General features: G+C 53.9%; 1 protein-coding gene across 7 annotated transcripts in view; it reads right to left on the bottom strand.

Moving 5' to 3' along the window:
* The window catches only part of CACNA1A (calcium voltage-gated channel subunit alpha1 A), a 284,147-nt gene that overhangs the window by 73,960 nt on the left and 190,065 nt on the right, over window positions 1-20,122 (bottom strand). For 5 of the 7 annotated variants that reach the window (XM_058727814.1, XM_058727811.1, XM_058727810.1 and 2 more), the window contains 9 exons: window positions 19,887-19,984; window positions 12,358-12,567; window positions 8,127-8,239; window positions 7,070-7,182; window positions 6,824-6,955; window positions 6,459-6,531; window positions 3,799-3,916; window positions 3,583-3,650; window positions 663-769 (listed from right to left, as the gene is read on the bottom strand). In XM_058727814.1, the coding sequence (XP_058583797.1) occupies window positions 663-769; window positions 3,583-3,650; window positions 3,799-3,916; window positions 6,459-6,531; window positions 6,824-6,955; window positions 7,070-7,182; window positions 8,127-8,239; window positions 12,358-12,567; window positions 19,887-19,984 (1,032 nt within the window). The remainder of the gene's footprint in view (window positions 1-662; window positions 770-3,582; window positions 3,651-3,798; window positions 3,917-6,458; window positions 6,532-6,823; window positions 6,956-7,069; window positions 7,183-8,126; window positions 8,240-12,357; window positions 12,568-19,886; window positions 19,985-20,122) is intronic. The other 2 variants (XM_058727813.1, XM_058727812.1) reach the window with 1 other exon arrangement.

Genomic DNA, 20,122 nt, shown 5'->3' with positions numbered 1-20,122 from the left:
ACTCCCACCCTTGTTCCCTACAACCTGTTCCCTTGACAGCTGCCAGAGGGGGCCCATGAGCACCCGAGTCAGGTCTTGCCCCTCCTGTGCTCCAGAGCCCTCCATGGCCCCCATCTGACTCAGATCAAAAGTCCACAGCCCACCCGTGACCCTGCATGATCTGCTTATCACCTCTCTGCCTTCACTTCCTCCCACTCTCCTCCCTCCCTCCCTCTACTTCGGTCACAGTGGCCTCCTTCATGTTCCCTAAACACACTAGGCACATTCCTGCCCCAGGACCTTTGTATATACTGTTCCTGCTGCCTGCTATGATCTTCCCTAAGATCCCCCCGCCTGGCTCCTCCCTCACCTCCTTCTGGTCTTATCTCCTTCTCAGCCAGGTCTGCCACGGCAACTTTATTTAAAGTCCCAACTCTCTCCACCCCTGGCTCCCCCTACGCGCCTTAACCCCCTATTAATACCATATCCCCAGTTGCTAGAACAATACTTGGAACGTAAGAGGCGCTTATTCACTATCTGTTGAGTACAAGTGGGAGGTAGAGCAGAAGCACCTCTTCCTAAAGCTCACCCCTGTCAGGGACGGGTCCTTGCCCCCAAATTCTTGACTGGGAGGGTGTAGACATGAGGACCCTGGACAGCATTCTGGAGTTCGGGGCACTTACACAGCTATGGACATGTTGGCGGCTGACAGGGGACTCACTTCTGCCACCTCCTTGGCTTTCTGCAGGGCCAGCTTCTGGTTGGCTGCCTCTTCTTCTTCTTGTTCATCCTAAAAGACACACGGGGTCCCTGTTCACAAAACATGAACCAGGTCTTGGGGCCTCACTGCTGACCCTACTGCCACCAAAGGGCAACATGGGAAAATATTTACAAGCAGGTGTGGCCTGGGCGTCGACCCCCCCCCCCCCGCCCCGCCCCGCCCCGCCCCGAGCCGAGCGAAGGCCCACAGATCAGAACAGGTGCCCCGTGTCGGTCAAGTGTACTGCTATCCCCTCTAGGTGCAGGCTCAGTCTCCAGCTCGTTCTTAATCCTGTTTTAGGACACAGCCAGGAGAAAACCAAAGGGGAAAGAGACTCCCTTGCTTTCCCACAATGGAGACTTTTCTGCATCCCATCTCAACGAGCCGGAAATTAATGCGAAGACCTCCCTCTCACTCTACCTTCTGGGTTAAGCTCTCCAAACCCAGACTTTTTAAAAACACTGACTAGCCCCCACATGCAGAAAACCTGGCCCATTCCGTGCACTGCCAACAGCTTCCAGAAGGGGAATCGGGAGAGGAGCTTATATTCTCGGCCGGTTAGGTTCAGAGAGGAGGAGGGTGGAAGATGTTTTACAAACGCAGAAGAAGATGTTTTGGGGCTTTAAAGCCTCCTTCAGCCTTCATGCAGGGCCTCGTTCGTAAAACAGAAAAGCCCACAAAGAAAAAGCAAAGGAAAAGCAACGAGGAAGGAATGGCCAGAGATGAACCCACCAGTAAGAAGTGTCGGGCTATGTGGCAGGGTGCCTCTCCCCCTGCACTGCGATCTCTGGGGCCAGAAGCAACCTTAACCACCTCGGAAACGGTCAGATCAGGACGCTCTGTCAGTGACCACGCAGAGGTGGGCCCCGACCAGCCACCCCGTTCTCAGAAGGCCTTCTTTCCTTCTGGCATCTCACCCAGCGTTTCTCAGAGCTGGGTCCCTGGACCACCTGCCTCAGTGGCTCCCAGGTCCCACCCCCCGCCCCCGGCCCCGAAAAACCCCGGGCTGGGCTCCATGGAATCTGCATTTTCAACAAGCTCCTGGGCGAGTATCAAACACGCTCAGGCTTAAGCAACAGTACACGTGGGTCAGAGCACAAGTTCTGGACCCACGTGGATTCAAATCCCAGCTCCTTCGCTTACTGTTAACGTCGCCTCTGGGTGCCTCGCTATCCTCACCTAAAATTTCCATTCTCCCCGGCTCTCCCACCTGAGCACTTCTCACCCCGAGACACTGATTTCGTGTCTGTCTCTCCCTCCCGAATGTCAGCCCCGCGAGGGCAGGGCTTTCTGCCTTTTTGTTCACTGCCATATCCTTGGCTCTTAGACCAGGCTCTGCTCACGGGAGGTGCTCAAGAAATGCTTTTTGAAAGACACAATCTGTAAAAGGGGGGCTCAGAGAACTTGATTCCGGGGGTTTCTGAGAAGATTCAATAAGACCAACACATCGGGGGCTTAGCAGGGTACCTGCCTCATGAAATGCCCAAGAAATACCTGCAGGATAAATGAAGGAAACAAGTTGGTCTGGAGGAGAATGTCCCTACTAAATAGATGATCTTGCCTTTCTCTCTCCCCTTCTCCCATGCTCCCGGTGCACCCTCTCCCCCGTGACAGCCCCTGAGGACGGGCTCTTGGAACTCGGATGAGCATACGGTTGGATTAGCCCCTGGAGCCAGCCAGCTCCATGGTGACCAGGCTCGTGGCCGTGTGCTTGGGGTACCAGAGCCTTCCGTTTCTCCCCCCCACCCCCCCACCCCCCCACCCCGCCAGTCAGAGCGGGGCCCGGGAAACTCTCTCTCCCCCCTGCCAGGGCCAGCAGATGGAGGGTTTGGCAACGTCCGCTCAGTTCGGTTCAGTTCCACGAACGTGTCCTGAACACCTCAAAGCACTAGAGATGGGACCATGAAGAGGAGGGAAGCCCCAGGCCTGGCCCTCCTGGGCTCACAGGAAGACTCTGCACATGTTCTCTTCATGTGATGGGGCTGTTTCCCAACATCCTCCTCTGAAATTGCAGAAAAGGTGCCAGCTTCCTTTGTGCAGTGCGCAACCTGTACAACCATTCCCAGCAGCCCTGCTTGTGGGCTCTCCCAAGGGTGTGAGCTGTGTTCCTGAAAGCAGTGTTGCCTCCTCTGTGCCCAGCTGAGACGCATCCGAGTTCCAGGGAGTCCAAGGCTGCTCTAAGAGGCAGCTGACACGAAGTTTTGCTCCCTTTATTGGGCACTTACTGTAGAACAAGAACTGTGTCGAGTACCTGACGTGCATAGTGTGCTACTGTGAATAGTAGCTGCTATTATCATACCATCTGGGGCCAGTGACTTTGCCTTTCTGAGCCTCAGTTTCCCCTTCTGCAAAAGGGAGAGAACAGCGATGCCTGGCACCGGCAGCATCTAATTCTTTACTGATGTCACTTGGGGGCGACGTCCGGCCAGTCCCAAGCTCATGGGGCCGCGAGGTGAGCCTCAGGCCCCTGTGTGGGTTTTCCCACCTGTCCCATCCCTTCAGGTCTGGGGTGGCGACAGTGCCTGCTGGCCTGGGGGCTGCGCCATTCCTTGGAGAGGTCCCTTGACGCTCCCCGCTCCCTATAAATGGGCCCTCGGGTGGAGCCTGCCATCTGTTTCCTGTGGCAGCCCCGCAGCCTTACGCCCCCCCACCTTCTTTGCTGTGGAATCCTCTTGATCAGAGACAGACTGTTTCAGGGGGAGGGGGCTCCTTCTCCCGGGGAACAGAGCCTCCGGGGCAAAAGCTCGGACCCTGTCTCCACCCCCAAGCCCAGCACAGTGCTGATCGGCCACAAGCAGGCGGTAACTTTGCCCGAGGGAGAAGCATTCTCCCACCAACTCCACCTTGGTGAGCTCCTGGGCGTTGGCCAAATTATCCACCGCGATGGCTAAGAACACGTTCAGGAGGGTGTCTGCAGGCGCTGGAGTCAGGGAAAGCACCACCACTCGGACCCCGGGTACCCGGGCCTCGAGGACCGTCCCTCGCAGCCCGGCTGCTCCGCCTGCCCCGCCCCCGCCTGCCCCGCCCCGCCCCCGCCTGCCCCGCCCCGCGGAGGATACAGTTCCCGAAGAGCGTCAGCACGATGAAGTAGATGGAGAAGACCATGCCGCCCTGCACGCCCCCCTGAGACTTGATACCGTCATACATGACCTCGTTCCAGTCTTCGCCCGTCAGGATCTGAAAGGGGACGGAGAAACACACAGCCAACCCCTCTCAGCCACGGGCCCCGCGGAGACGCCTTGGCTGCGGAGCTGGCGCCTGCCTGCGGTGGCTCTTGGGGCGTGGGAGGGGCCACCCCTGCCCTGAGGGGCTCTCGGCCTGGCTTCCAGGGAAGGGTGCCTCTGGGGGAGTCACAACTCGTTCCGTAACTCTGTCCTGCCTCGTGTGACCAGGGGATTCACTACAGATGGAGCTGTGCCCCCCTAAATTCATAGGTTGGAGCTCTAAAACATATATTTTTTTAATGTTTGTTTTTGAGAGCGAAAGAGAGAGAAAGACAGAACGTGAGCAGGAGAGGGGCAGAGAGAGAGGGAGACACAGAATCCGAAGCGGGCTCCAGGCTCCGAGCTGTCAGCACAGAGCCCGACGCGGGGCTCGAACTCACGGACCGTGAGATCACGACCTGAGCCGAACTCACCAACTGTGAGATCAGGACCCCAGCCGAAGTCGGACACTTAGCCGACTGAGCCACCCAGGTGCCCCGGTACGTTTAAGATCTAAACCCTCATGTGACAGTATTTGGGGATGGGGGGTAATCAGGGTTAGATGAGGTCATGATGATGGGCCTCTCATCATGGGAACTGGGGCCTTTGTAAGAAGAGACACCAGAGAACTTGTTCTGTCTCTCTCCATCTCCATGCCATGTGAGGACACAGTGGGAAGGTGGCCATTTGTAAACCAGGAAGAGAGTCCTAACCAGGAACCAACCCCGCAGGCACCTTGCTCATGGACTTCCAGCCTCCAGATATACGAGAAATAAATTTCTGGTGCTTAAGCCGCATATTCACTGGTCCTTCTGGCCTGCTGTGCCTGGGGGCAGGGCGGGTGCCAGTGACGGGAGAATGTGTCAGGCACAGGGAGGCAGGTGCTGGCAAACACCAGTCTCCCTGATGCATATGGGATGGACTGAGGGGACAGGCGTGCGTCACCCACACGCTCACTAAAAAAAAAAAAAAAAAAAAAAAAAAAAATCCAACTTCCCTCCTCTGTAATATTTCCACAAGGATAAAGTAAATGTGAATCAACTCCAAAAATGTCAACCCGTTAATGTGGGTTTCTCAGCCTCGGCCCTGCCTGCTGACATTTGGGGACCGGGTCATTCTCTGTTAAGGGGCCGTCCTGGGCACTGTGGGGTATCGAGCAGCAGTCCTGCCCTCTACCCACCAGGTGCCTGTAGCGTAACTCCCCCAGGGCTGTGACAACCAACCACGTTTCTAGAACTTCCAAGTGTCCTTGGGGGACAGACCCCCCCCCCCCCTTAGACAAGAACCCCTGTGCTCAAGACCCACCATCAACAATCTTCATGGCTAGTTTCCCTTTCTAACCCCCTGTCCAGGGGTTCTCTTTTAGAAACTAACCTCCCCAGGGAAGGAGAAAGTGAAGTCACATTTTCCATAGATTTCCTGTCTCCCCCACCCCACAAAGAGACAGAACCCACCAGGCTCTGGTGGTCCCAGCCAGGTCAGTCCCCACCCTCAGGGCATGTGCCCACCAGCCAGGTCAGTCCCCACCCTCAGGGCATGTGCCCACACAGATACAGCAGTTGGTTTGGGGAGAGCACCCAGGGTCTCTTTGCCTTGGAATGTGGGATCAGGGGCATCTCCTAATCCAGGGAGGATGGGTGTGGTAACCATGCCTATTTTCTGTATTCTGATGCTGTGACTTGGCGGGGGTGGGGGGTTTGTTGACCCTGGAGGGAGTCAGGGCCAGCTAATTCCTAGAGATAATGGCCAACTTGCCCATGGTGTGCACTTTTCTTTTTTTTTTTTTAACGTTTATTTATTTTTTGAGACAGAGAGAGACAGAGCATGAACGGGGGAGGGGCAGAGAGAGAGGGAGACACAGAATCGGAAGCAGGCTCCAGGCTCTGGGCCGTCAGGCCAGAGCCCGACACGGGGCTCGAACCCACGGACCGCGAGATCGTGACCTGAGCCGAAGTCGGCCGCTCAACCGACTGAGCCACCCAGGCGCCCCTACACTTTTCAAATGCAAACCAACCACCTCCTCTATGGGGCTCTTACACTCGGGGCCCACAGTCCCCTGATCTTTCTCATCAGCTAACCCGAGATGGCCCCCACGCCCAGAGCCCCGCTGAAATCACTCCAGCTAGCCACTTCTCAATCTGCTTACCCTGCCTCGCGGGATCCTTCCTGCAGAAACCACAATAAAGGCCTGTGCTCATGTTCCCCCTTCTCTGCCTCCTGACCTCCCCCTCGTGGCCCTGCGTGGCCTGCCGTGGACTTCCTCTCTTGGGATCTCCAAGTACAACAGACTGCCTTTCCAATGGCATTTACCCACCATTGTTGATTGAGGGTGCGATCTCACGAGATCTGCTGGCCTCACCGTACCTGAATAATTCTAAAACCTGTATTTTAAAACAGCGGGACAAGGCAAAGCGGAGAAAGAGCGATTCGAGGAACCCCCCCTCCTATGCTGAATGGTTGCTTTAGTCTCTGGCACTAAGAGGTATCCGCCCACGGGGGCCAGGTGAAGACCATACCTGAAACACTGTCATTATTGCTGCTGGAAAAGTGTCGAAATTGGTAGGAGGAGTCCCTTCATCGAAGTTAAACCTGCGGGGAGGACACAGGCATTTTACGCTGGCCCTGCCCTGGGTGCTCTGAGGGCTTAGCTCAGCATCCTGTCTCCAGGGCAACATCTCCAGCATCTCTGTTCCCCAGAAGGACACCCTGACTGGTACCCAGGACCCCGCCCATCTGGGTGAATACACTGGGCGCCCGGAGCCACGAGGGGGGCGGTCTGCGGGATGGAGGCGAGCCTGGGTCTCTGGACGTACCAGACCCACTTCTGTCCCCGCACGGGACCCCGGGGAAGCGGAAGTCAGGGAGTCTGCTGAGCACTTACTGGCCGCCGAAGAGTTGCATTCCCAAAAGGGCGAAGACCACGATGAACAGGAAAAGGAGGAACAACAGGCTGATGATGGATTTCATGGAGTTGAGAAGAGAGACGACCAGGTTCCTGAGTGATGCCCAGTACCTGCCAGCAGAGCCCGGGTTGGGGAGGGGCGGTCAGGCCGGTCAGCTGAGCCCGCCCGTCCCCGGTCCCCATCCCCGTCCCTGCTGGGATGCCGGGGGAGCTCCAGAGACTTACTTTGTGACTTTGAAAATACGCAATAACCTGAGGGCTCGTAACACGCTGATTCCAAAGGATGTGCCGGGTTTTATGACGGCCCAGATGACCTCGAAGATGCTCCCGATGATAACCTGGAGCAGAGAACCTGGTCTCGCGTCCAGGGCCCTAGAAATCATGCCCTGGCCCCGAACCTTACGGGAACCCAATCAGGATGCCCCCACACGGAAGCAGGGTGAGGGTCTCCACCCCCAGAAGCCTCGAGGGGCCCCTGGGTACTGCAATAACCATTTCCTTGCGTTTTTTCAGAAATCGAAGTGAAACCCACAGAACGTCAAAGTAAACACTTAAAGCATGCAACCCGGTGGCATTTTGCGCGTTCACAATGTTGGGTCAGCGTCACCTCTATGCAGTTCTGAGACATTTTCATCGCTCCCCCAAGAGACCCCGTCTCCCCACGAGCAGTCACTCCCCATTCCTTCCTCCTCCCCACAACCACTAACCTGCTTCTGGTCTCTATGGATATGCCTATTCTGGACCTTTCACAGAAATGGAATTATGCAGTACGTGACCTTTTGGGTCTGGCTTCTTTCACTGAGCATGACGGTTTTTGAGGTCCCTGCCCCTTTAAAGTTCTCAAACATCATCCTTAACCAACATACACTTGTCTAGTTTTTATCCTTTTGATCTTACGTGAGCGGAGTGGAATCCTGCTCTACGGGCTGATTTTTGTCACTGTCTGTGGCTGGTCGCCTCTCCTTTCTGTGGAGAATTCCATTATATGGCCGTGCCAGAGTTTACTTCTCCATCTTGCTGCCACGGGATACTGGGTCCTTTGGTTTGGAACTTTTATAAACGAAAGAGGGCCTGAACGTTTCCCTCCCGCTGGCAGTGGCTAAAGGTTTGGGAACCTCTGTGTCCTCACCAGTATCTGGGATTGCCCTCTCATTCCTTCTGCATTCAGCTGCGTCTCTCACGTCCAGACGTGACCCTACTGTCCCCTTTCTGATGTGCCCAGGCATCAGCCGTTCTTGGCAAGAGCCGGAGAGTTGAACTTCCTATCAACGAGAGCACTTACCCCACAGTCAAAGCAGTTGAAGGAAGAGTGGAAGTAAGGCCGCGTCCCAAGCCCGTACATTTTTATAAACATTTCGGACATAAAGAGTCCTAAGAAAATGAATTCTGCATAGTCTAGAAGGGAGAGGGGGGAGAATGGAAACGAAGTTAGGTTTGTGGAGTGCGTGGCAGGGTGGGGGGGTGTTCCAGGCGGCTCTGACTTTCCTGTTAATAACAACCCCATCCATCTGGCCTGGCAGGCAGGGAGAGAGGAGGGTCGTTGGGGGCCTTGGCTAAAGATTATGCAAGGCTTCCTTTCCACGGGCCTCAGTTTCTCCACTGTTAAAGTGAGGAACAACAATTGTCCCCCACCCTCCAACCCACCAACCCCTGGCCGATCTTAAAAAGGAGTGGGGAGGGGCGCCTGGGTGGCGCAGTCGGTTAAGCGTCCGACTTCAGCCAGGTCACGATCTCGCGGTCCGTGAGTTCGAGCCCCACGTCGGGCTCTGGGCTGACGGCTCAGAGCCTGGAGCCTACTTCCGATTCTGTGTCTCCCTCTCTCTCTGCCCCTCCCCCGTTCATGCTCTGTCTCTCTCTGTCCCAAAAATAAATAAAAAACGTTGAAAAAAAAAATTAAAAAAAAAAAAAAAGGAGTGGGGAAAGTTCCATGGCTCTCCACCATGCACTTTTTTGCTCTGGTTCAACGATAACAGCTGGGCACAGGTCCTTGCCAAGGACTCAGGTTTTGTGCTGGCTGGTGGGTTCCTGTGTGCTTAGTACGTTTTATTTTTTTATTTTTAAAAATTTTTTAACGTTTTATTCATTCTTGAGACAGAGAGAGACAGAGCATGAACGGGGGAGGGTCAGAGACAGAGAGGGAGACACAGAATCCGAAACAGGCTCCAGACTCCGAGCCGTCAGCCCAGAGCCCGACGCGGGGCTCGAACTCACGGACCGCGAGATCGCGACCTGAGCCGAAGTCGGACGCTCAACCGACTGGGCCACCCAGGCGCCCCAGTACGTTTTAAAACTAATGAACGAACGAACGAACGAACTGCCCGACTAACAAAATAACAATGAGCCCAGGATGCCATAATCTAAGAGTTATGATAAGTCCACTTTTACACGCCTGAGCTCCAAAGGAGAAACTGAAGTAATGGTGTCCTTTTAGTAACCTTTGTGTCAGGGGCTTAGTTGGAGATTCAGGGGCAACCAATCTAAGATACGGCCCTTCTCCCAACTTGGAAAACCTATCTGACGCCCCCCGGTAGAATCCTGTCTTGTTGATGTCTAAAAGTCTTGGACAAGATAAAGCACTTTTGTTCTTTGGTAAGAAAGCATGATAGTCCAAACGCCCTGGGGAGAGGTAACATATGGGAATTTGTTTGCACCAGCAGAGAAATGGCTAATTTCAAGACCTTTTCTGAGAGAGCTTTCTTGGTGGGGTAAGGAGGGTTTCTGAGCGGAAGAAAACAGAAAGGAAGACAAAGGACCCAAACTTCCAAGAGTTTCAGTTTTGGTCACATAGGTAATTCTGTCTGAGAGCCAGGGGTGTTGGGGCGCCTGGGTTGCTCAATCGGTTGAGTGTCTGACTCTCGATTTTGGCTCAGGTCACGATTTCACGATCCGTGGGTTCGAGCCCCGCGTTGGGCTCGGTGCGGGCAGTGCAGAGACTGCTTGGGATTCTCTTGTCCTCTCTCTCTGCCCCTCCCCGCCTCAAAAATAAATAAAACATTAAAAAAAAAAAAAAAAAGGAAAGTCAAGGGTGTTTCTTTTATCATTCTTTTAAGAGGTGGTTTGAACCATCAAGGTCCTTCACACTCATTCCTGACCGGATCTCCTTCCCCTTAGTGTTTTGGACTCCAGGGAGCTCCTAGGATCTGAGGGAAACCAGGGTCTCTGGGATCGTCAGGCCAACATATCAGCGAGGGACATCTGGCTGTAACTTCTGGTGCATTCCGAGAACCACCAGAAACAACTTTGGGAAACCTGCCCCCTAGTTACCATGGCAACCTGGTTGCTGGCAATGCACAAGACCTGAGACAATTGTCTGTAGCCCTGGAGGGTCGGGAAGAACTTTCAGGGCCCAATAAACCCAATTTCCAGATGAGAAATCTGAGACCCCGAGAAACGACCACACTTCACGGATTCTAAGACACACGCTTTTGTTCAGTTTGACATCTGGGAAATTGGGGTGTATCTTAAAATCGACATGTCCTCGTTTAAGATAGTAGCCCTGCTTTCTTTCTTTGTGGCAAATAAAATAAAAGGGTGCTTTATAAACGAAGACGCTTTCTGCTGATGTCTGGCTGTCGGTAGTGACTTGTCTGGGGTCACACGATGAGTTAGGAGCAGAGCGGGCACTGAGAACCCAGGTCATCTGGTGACCCCAGGGCAGGGATCTGTCATTAGTCACAGTTTGGATTCTGGGTTCAAATCCTGGCTTTGTCACTCACTAGCTGTGTGTTCCTGGGCAAGTCACTTAACCTCTCTGTGTCTCCTTTTCCTCAAATGGGGATAACTAACGGACCTTTACAGACACAGAAGCCCAGGACGGGGAGTCCCAACTCTCTGTTCCTGAACCAGGACAGACAGAGCAAAGTGATTAGTGTGGAGAATATGGGAGATTAAAAATAGACTACCAGAGGAGGTTAACACAAGAAGAGTCCTCATTTGTAAGACTCCACGGGGACCAAATTCAATTTCGAGGGTTGGAACTAGGTCAGGGCTCTCAGAAGGAGAGCTGGCCCCTGGGGAGTGTCCTGAGGGGTCAACCAATGTGACGGAGAACAATAAGGGTTACAAGGAAATAATGACCTGGACCAGGCTCCTAGGCCTCTCTAGGCTGAAGACTCGACTGTCTCCAGTGGCTGTCTGGGTCAACCCCGAACCAGGCCAGATGGGGCAAGAAGCTACGAACCTAAGTCAGACAGGCCAGTAGCTGCAGGCGGAGGGCAGCCAGCAGGCAAACGGTGTTGGGAAATCCTCCCTCGGGGCCCACAGGCCAGAGCCAGGGTGTGCGCTTGCCTTCCCCACCGCCGGACTCTACTCTTATTGATTTCTCAGAGCTCTTTATTTTTTAAATCCCGGTCAGAGGTCTCCCCACCTCTCACTGCTTCTCCTCACCCCCTCCTGGCCATCAATTCTGATAGTATCACATGCTAACTCCTGGAACCTGGAATAGGCCCAGAAAGGCAAGCCCTTAAGGGTCCTGGTAGCCATTGAAGGAGCCAGATGTTCTCATAGTTGTTGGGGCGGATCTTCTAGGAATGAATCCTGGATATAAGGAGGTCATAAAGGGCTAGAGAGGAAAGTGGCGGGGGCGGGGGGGGGGCAGGAAGAAGAAGGCTTGAAAGAAGAGGGGAGAAGCAGAGAAAATGGGGGCAACATAAGGGCCACTCTCTGCCCCTAAAGCATCCCCCTCTCTCAACCACAAATCACTCATTTTAACATCCCCAGAGACATTACCTGTTAATTGCATGTGTGTTTCTGTCTCCATCTGGCTGTCCTGTAGTCTCTACCCCTTTCTGTCTCTCTTCCAATGCCCCCTTCACCAGCACCCTTATGCCTCTCTTTTAAAAAGCATCACAGGGGGGCGCCTGGGTGGCGCAGTCGGTTGAGCGTCCGACTTCAGCCAGGTCACGATCTCGCGGTCCGTGAGTTCGAGCCCCGCGTCAGGCTCTGGGCTGATGGCTCAGAGCCTGGAGCCTGTTTCCGATTCTGTGTCTCCCTCTCTCTCTGCCCCTCCCCCGTTCATGCTCTGTCTCTCTCTGTCCCAAAAATAAATAAAAAACGTTGAAAAAAAAAAAAAAAGCATCACAGGGGCACCAGGGTGGTTCAGTCAGTTAAATATCCGACTTCAGCTCAGGTCACGATCTTGCGGTTTTTGAGTTCGAGCCCCGCACTGGGCTCTGCGCTGACAGCTCGGAGCCCGGAGCCCGCTTGGGATTCCTATGATCTCCCTCTCTCTGCCCCTCCCCTGCTTGTTCTCTCTCTCTCTCCGTCTCTCTCTCTCAAAGAATAAATAAACATTAAAAAATTAAAAAAAAAAAATCACAGAAGTATTTGGTGGCCTGAATTCCAGCTTCCAGCCCCTCAGGCCCAAAGACTCAGTTGAGGTGCCAGCTGCAAACACGTCCACATCAAAGGGCAGACTCAACAAGGGGTAAGGAAGGAACACGCGGCGCCACAGGTGGGAAAGGGTGTGAGGAAGGGAGCGGGAGTGGGCAGGGGCGGGGCCGGGCGGTACTCACAGAGGAAGTCGGAGAGCCACTCGGGCTGGTTGTAGTGAACAATAGCAACACACAGAGTGTTGAGGGCTACCAGACTGAGCACAGTCCAGTAGAAGGCCTGAGTTTTGACCATGCGGCGGATGTAGAAACGCATCCTCCTCTCCTTTTTGTGAAAAAAAGTCGAGTTCTCCAGCTTGGCACTTTTAATGCTGGCTCGGGCGAAGGGAGACCCTGCCGAGGAGAGGACGGAGAAGGTCAGGGCGTTCCTGTGGAGGCAATTAACCACCGCGCGGCCCAGGCACAGAATCTGGCCAGGGGATCCATCAGCCTCCCGGGCGAGCCGTCTAGCCCCCCGGGGGGAACCACCATGACCCAGGGACGTAGCGTTCCAGAGCTGGAGCTTACAGGAAGGCAAAGATAATAGTATCAGAAACGGCCAACGAGAGCTCTGGATGTCACGGGGAGACAGATGGCCCTCCACTGATGATGCCAACCTCCTGCGTCTCCCTCTTCTGCCGCATCTGATGGCTCTGGGGGTCATGCCACGGTGGGGGAATGAGGAAGGAGCTTCTGCTCAGGACCCTCGCTGCAGGGAGAACTCCTGGAGAGCCTCCAGGAAGAGGTGTGGCTAGGACATTTAGTTTCCGTGGACACTTCACTTTAGACGTGAGCAGCAAAGAATCTGCCTGCATACACTTTTGCTGGTGGAGCATCTACTGTGTGCCAGGCTCTACTCCAGGTGTTTAGGACACTCGAGTTAGCAGAGCCCTGCCTTCCTGGGACTAATCTCCATTTGGGGAGAGAGAGAGCAAATATGGTAAAAAAAAAAAAAAAAAAAAAAAAAGTAATAATGTGATGGAAGGTGCAATGTGCTTTGGCAAAAAGAAAAAGCACAGTAGTGTAAGGGGCTGGGGAGCCTCAGGAGGGACCATGGGGCAGGCTGCCATATTCAAGCCAAGCGGTCAAGGTGAAGGCGTTGGTTTAAGCCCCCTTAGTATTTGTGGGCAGAGGAAACAGTAAGTGCAAAGGTCCGGAGGCAGAAATCTGCCTGCCTGACCTATCTGGGGAATGGCATAAGGAAACCAGTATGGCTGGAGTGGAGAAGATGAGGGGGAGAGAAGGAGGAGCTGAGGGCAGGGTGGGGACCGTGCGGAACGAGCGGAGCGGGGCTTTACGGGGCCGCGGGGAGAGCTGACTCAGCTGCTCACAAGTGCCCTCTAGCTGCTGCGGGGGGGGGGGGGGGGAACAGTCTGGAAGGCCCGGGCAAGAAGAGGGAGGAGGTGACTGCATTGGTCCAGGCCAGCAATAATGACGGCTGGACTCCGCGGTGGCTGGGAAGGCAGAAGAGTGGGCAGACTGGGGATGTGTTACTTCAGGGAGATTTCAACGCCTGCTGCCGGTCGAGTGTGGGTGTGAGAGAGACAGAGGAGCCAAGGTCTTTGGCCTGAGCCCCTGGAGGGACCGAGATGCCACGCACTGAGAGCGGACAGGTTTAGGGGTAGGTTCGCAGCTCCTATCTTCTGAATGATCTCTTCTTGAACACCTTCAAGGGCATTCGTTTGTTGGTTGACTGTTCTTTGGCTCATTCATTCTTTCCCCTGTTCACCAGCTTGTTCATCGATTCATGCGCTCATTGGTTGATTTGTCCATTCACTCATTCGTCCACCCAGCAGGTGCATCATGGGACGCGGCAAACGTCTCCCAGGGCGCCACTCCCCTCCCTTCCCACGCACAAAATTTTAAACACACATGCCCGCTCGGCGGCAGCTGGCCAGCCCTGGAGGCGGGACCCTCTCTCCCTCATGTCCATCGCTGCCTGACCTCACAGGCGTTGAGAACCCCAGCGGGGCTCCTCACGGCCCCTTCTCAGTTGGGGCATTTCTGGCAGCTCCCAAAGATGCGCCCAGATCCGCAGGCGTCCACAGGGCATGACAAAGAATTGAGACTTTTGAAGGTCTCAGGTCAGCTTGGGATGTTCCGTGGGGAGGAGGAGGGAGAGCTCAGTCACAGTGGGCGGGAGGCTCCCCACCCCCCACTCCTGCTGGAGCCCCACCGAAAACCCGTTCCACTGCCAACCACCAGGAGACCTTGGCCAAGACACCTCGCATCTTGGGGCCTCCGTGCCTCCGTTTGTAAACTGGGACAACCACACTGCTCACTCACAGGGCTGCTGGGAGAATACGCCTTAGCCCCATGCTGGCCACCATGGCCATCATAATCTTCGACTAGAACCCCCAGTGCTCCAGTGAAGACCGAGTTCATGTGCCAATTTATTGAGCAAGTCTTTCCTGATCACTGGCCCAGAGACATATCCCACAAGCACAGCACCCACTGGGAAGGAAAAGGGAAGTGCATGTTAACTGAACACCTACTACGTGCTAGGTCCCTGCTAGCTGCGTATTGCCACCTGGATTGTATCTCACGCTCACTTGGACCCATGCTCCCCTTCTCTATACATTCCTGTCTCTAGCTTTTCTCTGGAATGGCAATTGCAGGCAATTCTTAGATTCTACAAATATTTTCGTAAGACAGGGCGCCTGGATGGCCCAGTCGGTTAAGCGTCCGACTTCAGCTCAGGTCACGATCCCACGGTTCGTGGGTTCGAGCCCTCTGTGGGGCTCTGTGCTGATGGCTCAGAGCCTGAAGTCTGCTCGGGATTCTGTGTCTCCCTCTCTCTCTGCCTCCCCCACCCCGCTTGCGCTCTGTCTCTCTCTCTCTCTCTCTCTCTAAAATAAATCAACATTAAAAAAAATTTAATAAGAGATTTTATGGAACCCAACAGACCCAAAACGTTATCATTTCAACACGGCATCAGTATAGAAATACGTTAAAGAGACGTTTCACGCTCTTTTTCTTGGGCTAAGACTTCTAAATCTGATTAGAAGAATGAAGTACCTCTTTGCTCACACTGGCTCTGCCCGAGGGATCAAGAGCCACAGGTGACCAGTAGTGGTCTGGAATGTCCTGCCATGAGGACAGCAGCCTGTCACCACCAAGGCTTAAGATGGGGACTTGGGGCACTTTACGTGGCCCTGAAATCGTCCATAAGTTGAAACGGGTCCTCCTGCCCAAGTTGCGGGTTGAATTCGAGCAATCGCCCAGTTTTGACACTATGTTACGCGGCCCAGGCAGACGGATACAGCCCGCGCAGAGCTTCCGATCAAAAGTCATCTAAAAGGAATCTGATTTTCCTGAAGAGCTGGTTGTGATGGCAGCTTCCATTCACGGCTCAGCTGTTCCTATAAACGACTCAAATTCCAGAATTCGGCAGTATGTTCGTCAGCTGCAGACGAGACGGCTTTGTGAGGCGCTCAGCGGCTGATTGGACCGCGCGGGAGAAACACCAACCGCGCAAGGCTGTGCTCGCTGCCGTCCAGGGTTCGACAGCAGACGCACGGCTCCGGCCTCATTCCGAAACGCTTAGCTGGTCTCACTTACGGAAACGAAAGTCAAGTCATTTCCTGGTCAGAACTGGAATTCCAGAGGTGTCCTTTGGGGTACTGGCTGGAGCGGGGGCCCCTTCCTGTGCGTTTCTGAGCCATCAGGCAAAGGGGCTGGAGTTTGGTGGGTTTGCCCGGGGCAAACCTGGTCCGGGGACACCGAGGCCCTGGCCTACGTCCGGGACCCGTCTGGAGAGCTGAACGTCGCCTGCTCTGTTAACAGAAAGGGCACGGGACAACCATGGCTCTTAGTCCGACCGTTTCCTACTCTGGCTCCCCGTCCTTCCCCTTATCACGTGCTTATCCCACACCAGCCTGGAACTGCATTCTCCAAGGAGCAAGGTCTCTTACGTCGGCCACAAATTCAAGAGCAGGGTCTCCCACGGACAAATCATCTGTGAGTCTCTCTCATGGCTTCTTGGCTGGCCCCCCTGTTATGTACTGACCTGGATCCCCTAGATTCATATGCCAGAGTCTTATCCCCTAGTACCTCGGAATGTGAGCCTCTTTGGAGCTAGGTTCTTCAACGAGCGAATTATAACGTAAACTCAGGTCCTGTAGGTGGTCTACAGCCTTGGAGGGAGGCCTCAGAAGCAGCCAACCCTGATGGACGCCTTGAGCTAGGAGCTCCAGTCTCCAGAACTCCAGTCTCCAGTCTTCTGCTGTTAAGCCCCCCAAGCCTATGCTATTTTATTATGGCAGCCGTCGCAAATGGATGCTCTCTCCCCATTCCACAGAAAGCCCAGCTTAGAAACAAACCCCCCCCCCCCCCGCCCCGGGCGCCTGGGTGGCTCAGTCGCTCAAGCGGTGGACTTCAGCTCAGGTCACGATCTCACCGCTCGTGGGTTCGAGCCCCGCGTCGGGCTCTGTGCTGGCGGCTCGGAGCCTGGAGTCTGCTTTGGATTCTGGGTCTCCTTTCTCTCCCTGCCTCTCCTGTGCTCACGCTCTGTCTCTCTCTCTCTTTCAAAAATTAAATGAACATTAAAAACATTTTTTTCAAAAACCAAAACCAAAAACCAAAACAACAAACGCCTCCTTCGTGAAGCTTTCTCTGCTTTTCCACCAAATTCTTCCCAGCCTGTATAGCTATCAGAGTCCTCATAATCAGTCTCTTGTTGCTTTTTTAAAAAATATTTTTTACCTGGGGCGCCTGGGTGGCTCAGTCGGTTAAGCGTCCGACTTCGGCTCGGGTCATGATCTCACGGTCCGTGAGTTCGAGCCCCGCGTCGGGCTCTGTGCTGACGGCTCAGAGCCTGGAGCCTGTTTCAGATTCTGTGTCCCCCTCTCTCTGACCCTCCCCCGTTCATGCTCTGTCTCTCTCTGTCTCAAAAATAAATAAATGTAAAAAAAAAAAAAATTAAAAATATTTTTTACCTACTTGCTTACGTACTTAATTAATTTTTTAAAAGAGAGCGAGAGCACAGGGTGGGGAGGGGCAGAGGGAGAGAGAGAGAGACAGAGACAGAGAGAGAATCCCAAGGAGGCTCCACACTGTCAGCACAGAGACCAACTCGGGGCTCAGTCTCACGACCATGAGATCGTGACCTGAGCCGAGATCGAGAGTCAAGACACTCAACTGACTGAGCCACCCAGGCGCCCCCAGTCTGTGTTGCTTTTAAGTAACTTCAACCGTACTTAATTACTTTTCTGATTCAAAAGAAATGCCTGTCACTAATTTGTACGTTTTAGAAAATTGTCGTGTAGAAAGTGAAAGAAAATCCCTCACACTTTTCCACACTTTTAAGTACGTCTCATACTTAATATTGTTCTTGCAATGGGATCATACATTTTACATAATGCCGTGCCACTTGGTTTTTTCACTGAGAAATCGCTTTCAAACATCTTTCCATGCGAGCAGCAGCCATGTTCTTTTTCCTGGCTGCGTAACAGTCCATCGTACGTAAATACTGCAATTTCTTCAGTCGTCTCCCCATTTCTGGGCATGCGGGTTGTCTCTGGTTTTCACTCTATTTTCTTGTGTGTGTTTTCACTTAAAAGATTTTAAGTAATCTCTCTACCCAACACGGGGCTCCAACTCACCACCCCTGGATCAAGAGTTGCACGCTCTACCGACAGAGCCAGCCGGGCTCTTTTGGTTCTCACTCTTTTGAACACCAGAGACAACGCTGTTGAGAAGAGGCATCGAACTTTTGCACACGTGGAAGAAATATTTTTGAAGCAGAAATGCCGGGTCAAAGAATAGGAACATCTACAGTTAAATAATACCCAACCACGCGGTGGAAACCGTGCAAACCAAACTCCTACCCTCAGCACGCGACAATGCCCATTTCCCCACATCCTTGCCAACATCGGGTAGTATCACTTTTCCATCTTTTCTAGAATGACTGATGAAAAAGAACCTCTCCACCGGTGAGGAGCAGGTACCCAATCTTATCCACAGTGGCGATCCTGACTCGAGTATGCCAATCTTTTGGTGGGTGAGCCAGACGTAACGGATCAAACACACAGAGCACTGCTGGGAGTGCTCCCGTTCTTGAACTTGCTGTGGGAGGAGGGACACAGATGCACCCACAAGTCGAAGGACGTCTAGTCCAGCATTACAAGGCAAAAGAGGGTTGTGGCTAGAAATTAAAAATGCAAATTGAAACGAGCTTGAAGGTGTCATTACAGACCTACTTAGCTGGGAAAGGGAATTAAATGGGCAATATACGCAGTGGCTGGGGAGGGGGGAATCCGTTGAACGTATGAGTGCTTGGCAGGTTTATACATGGGTTCGGTGTTTCTGAAACCCAGAAGGGCTCTGTGAATAATGAGTTGAAAAGCTGTTGGTATCTTTGATCCTGTAATTATCCCCAAGGAAACACGCCCAAAGGGTGGGGGCAGTAATTGTACATAAATGCTCGCGGTGGTGCTCCTCTGTGGGGGCAAAACACTGGAAACTCCAACACCATAGGACAGAGCCACGGCTAAGCAAACGACTACGGGGACGCCACCCTCCGGGAGGATGGGACTGCAGTGGAAATGATGTCAAAACCCAGCGCACAAGGTCAAAAACCAGGGGGGAGCGAAAACAGCAGAGTATGGAAGGGTTGGTGCCCGTGGATCAGAACCACGTGTACACGTTGAATTCCCTTCTCCCCTTCCTTCCTCCCCTCCCTCCCTTTAAAGGCTTTCTACTTCCCCTGCCTGGATGCTCTCCCACTTTCATTACTGGGAATGTTTAAAAACCCACTTCAGGGCGCCCGGGTGGCTCAGTCGGTTCAGCACCTGACTCAGGTTGGTTTGGGCTCAGGTTCGTGAGTTTGAGTCCCACATCGGGCTCTGTGCCGACAGCATGGGGCCTGCTTGGGGTTCTCTCTCTCTCCCTCTCTCTCTGCCCCCGTCTCCGCTTGCTCTCTCTGTCTCTCTCTCTCTCTCAAAGAAAAAAGTTTTTTGTTCAAAATATAATCTAGTCTCTCCGGAGAAGGTCGGAGGCAACACGGTCTCAATCAGGAGGGGCACGCAGGGAAAGAGCAAATGTCCCCTCCTCCCCAGGCTCTGCCCTTGGCAAGAACCGACAGCAACAGACCGAGCACAGCCTCCCGCCTGGCTCTCTCTGCTTTCACAGCCACGGCCAACTCCTATACTCATCCTGCAGTCCTCAGCTTCAATGTCACCTCCTCCGAGAAGCCTTCCCTGACCACCCCCCATTCTTCCAGAGCACGCCAAACCCGGGGCGTCTCCTCAGCAGCGCCACGATCACGACAGGCTTATTTCGGGAACTACCTGTTTAACATCGGCGTCCTGCCCTGGACCGCAAGGCCCACGCGGGTCGGGATTTGGTTTCCCATCCTATTCACAGCCGGCCCTTCGTAAGAGCAGCCCCTCCGTGAGTACTGACGAATCGTAATATCATTACTGGGAGCTTATGCTCTGCCGGGCGCCCTTCTGAATGCTTACTGTGGATTATTTAGTTTAAGCTCCACGGACGGTATCAGGAGGGAGGCGCCGCTGTTATTCTCATAATCGCGTCACCTCCTCCAGGAGACAAAGGTGGCAAGGGGCAGAGTAGGGATCCAAGTGCAGGCCTGGAGGGTCCCAGGCCTTCAGCGCGCATCTCTGACGCCATCGGTGACAGCCGAGCGCCAGGAGGCAGCCGGACGGACTCACCCACGGAGGCGATGTCGGCCAGCTGGTCCTCAGCCTCCTCGGGGTTGAGCAGGTCGGTCTTGCTTTTCTTTATGGTGGCTCTCCGCAGAGCTCCAACAATGGAAACATGGCAAGAGAAAAAGACGTCACCCTTTTGGACAGGACTCTCTGCCGGGGTGTTGGGTTTAACCCTCACGCCAATCCGGTCTGGTGGGAGGGAAGAGTATGCCCATTTTGCAGACGGGGAGACCGAGGCT

The sequence above is a fragment of the Neofelis nebulosa genome, chromosome 4 (genome assembly GCF_028018385.1).
Source record: "Neofelis nebulosa isolate mNeoNeb1 chromosome 4, mNeoNeb1.pri, whole genome shotgun sequence".
NCBI lineage: Eukaryota > Metazoa > Chordata > Mammalia > Carnivora > Felidae > Neofelis > Neofelis nebulosa.
This window is presented reverse-complemented; position numbering and strand designations above follow the sequence as displayed.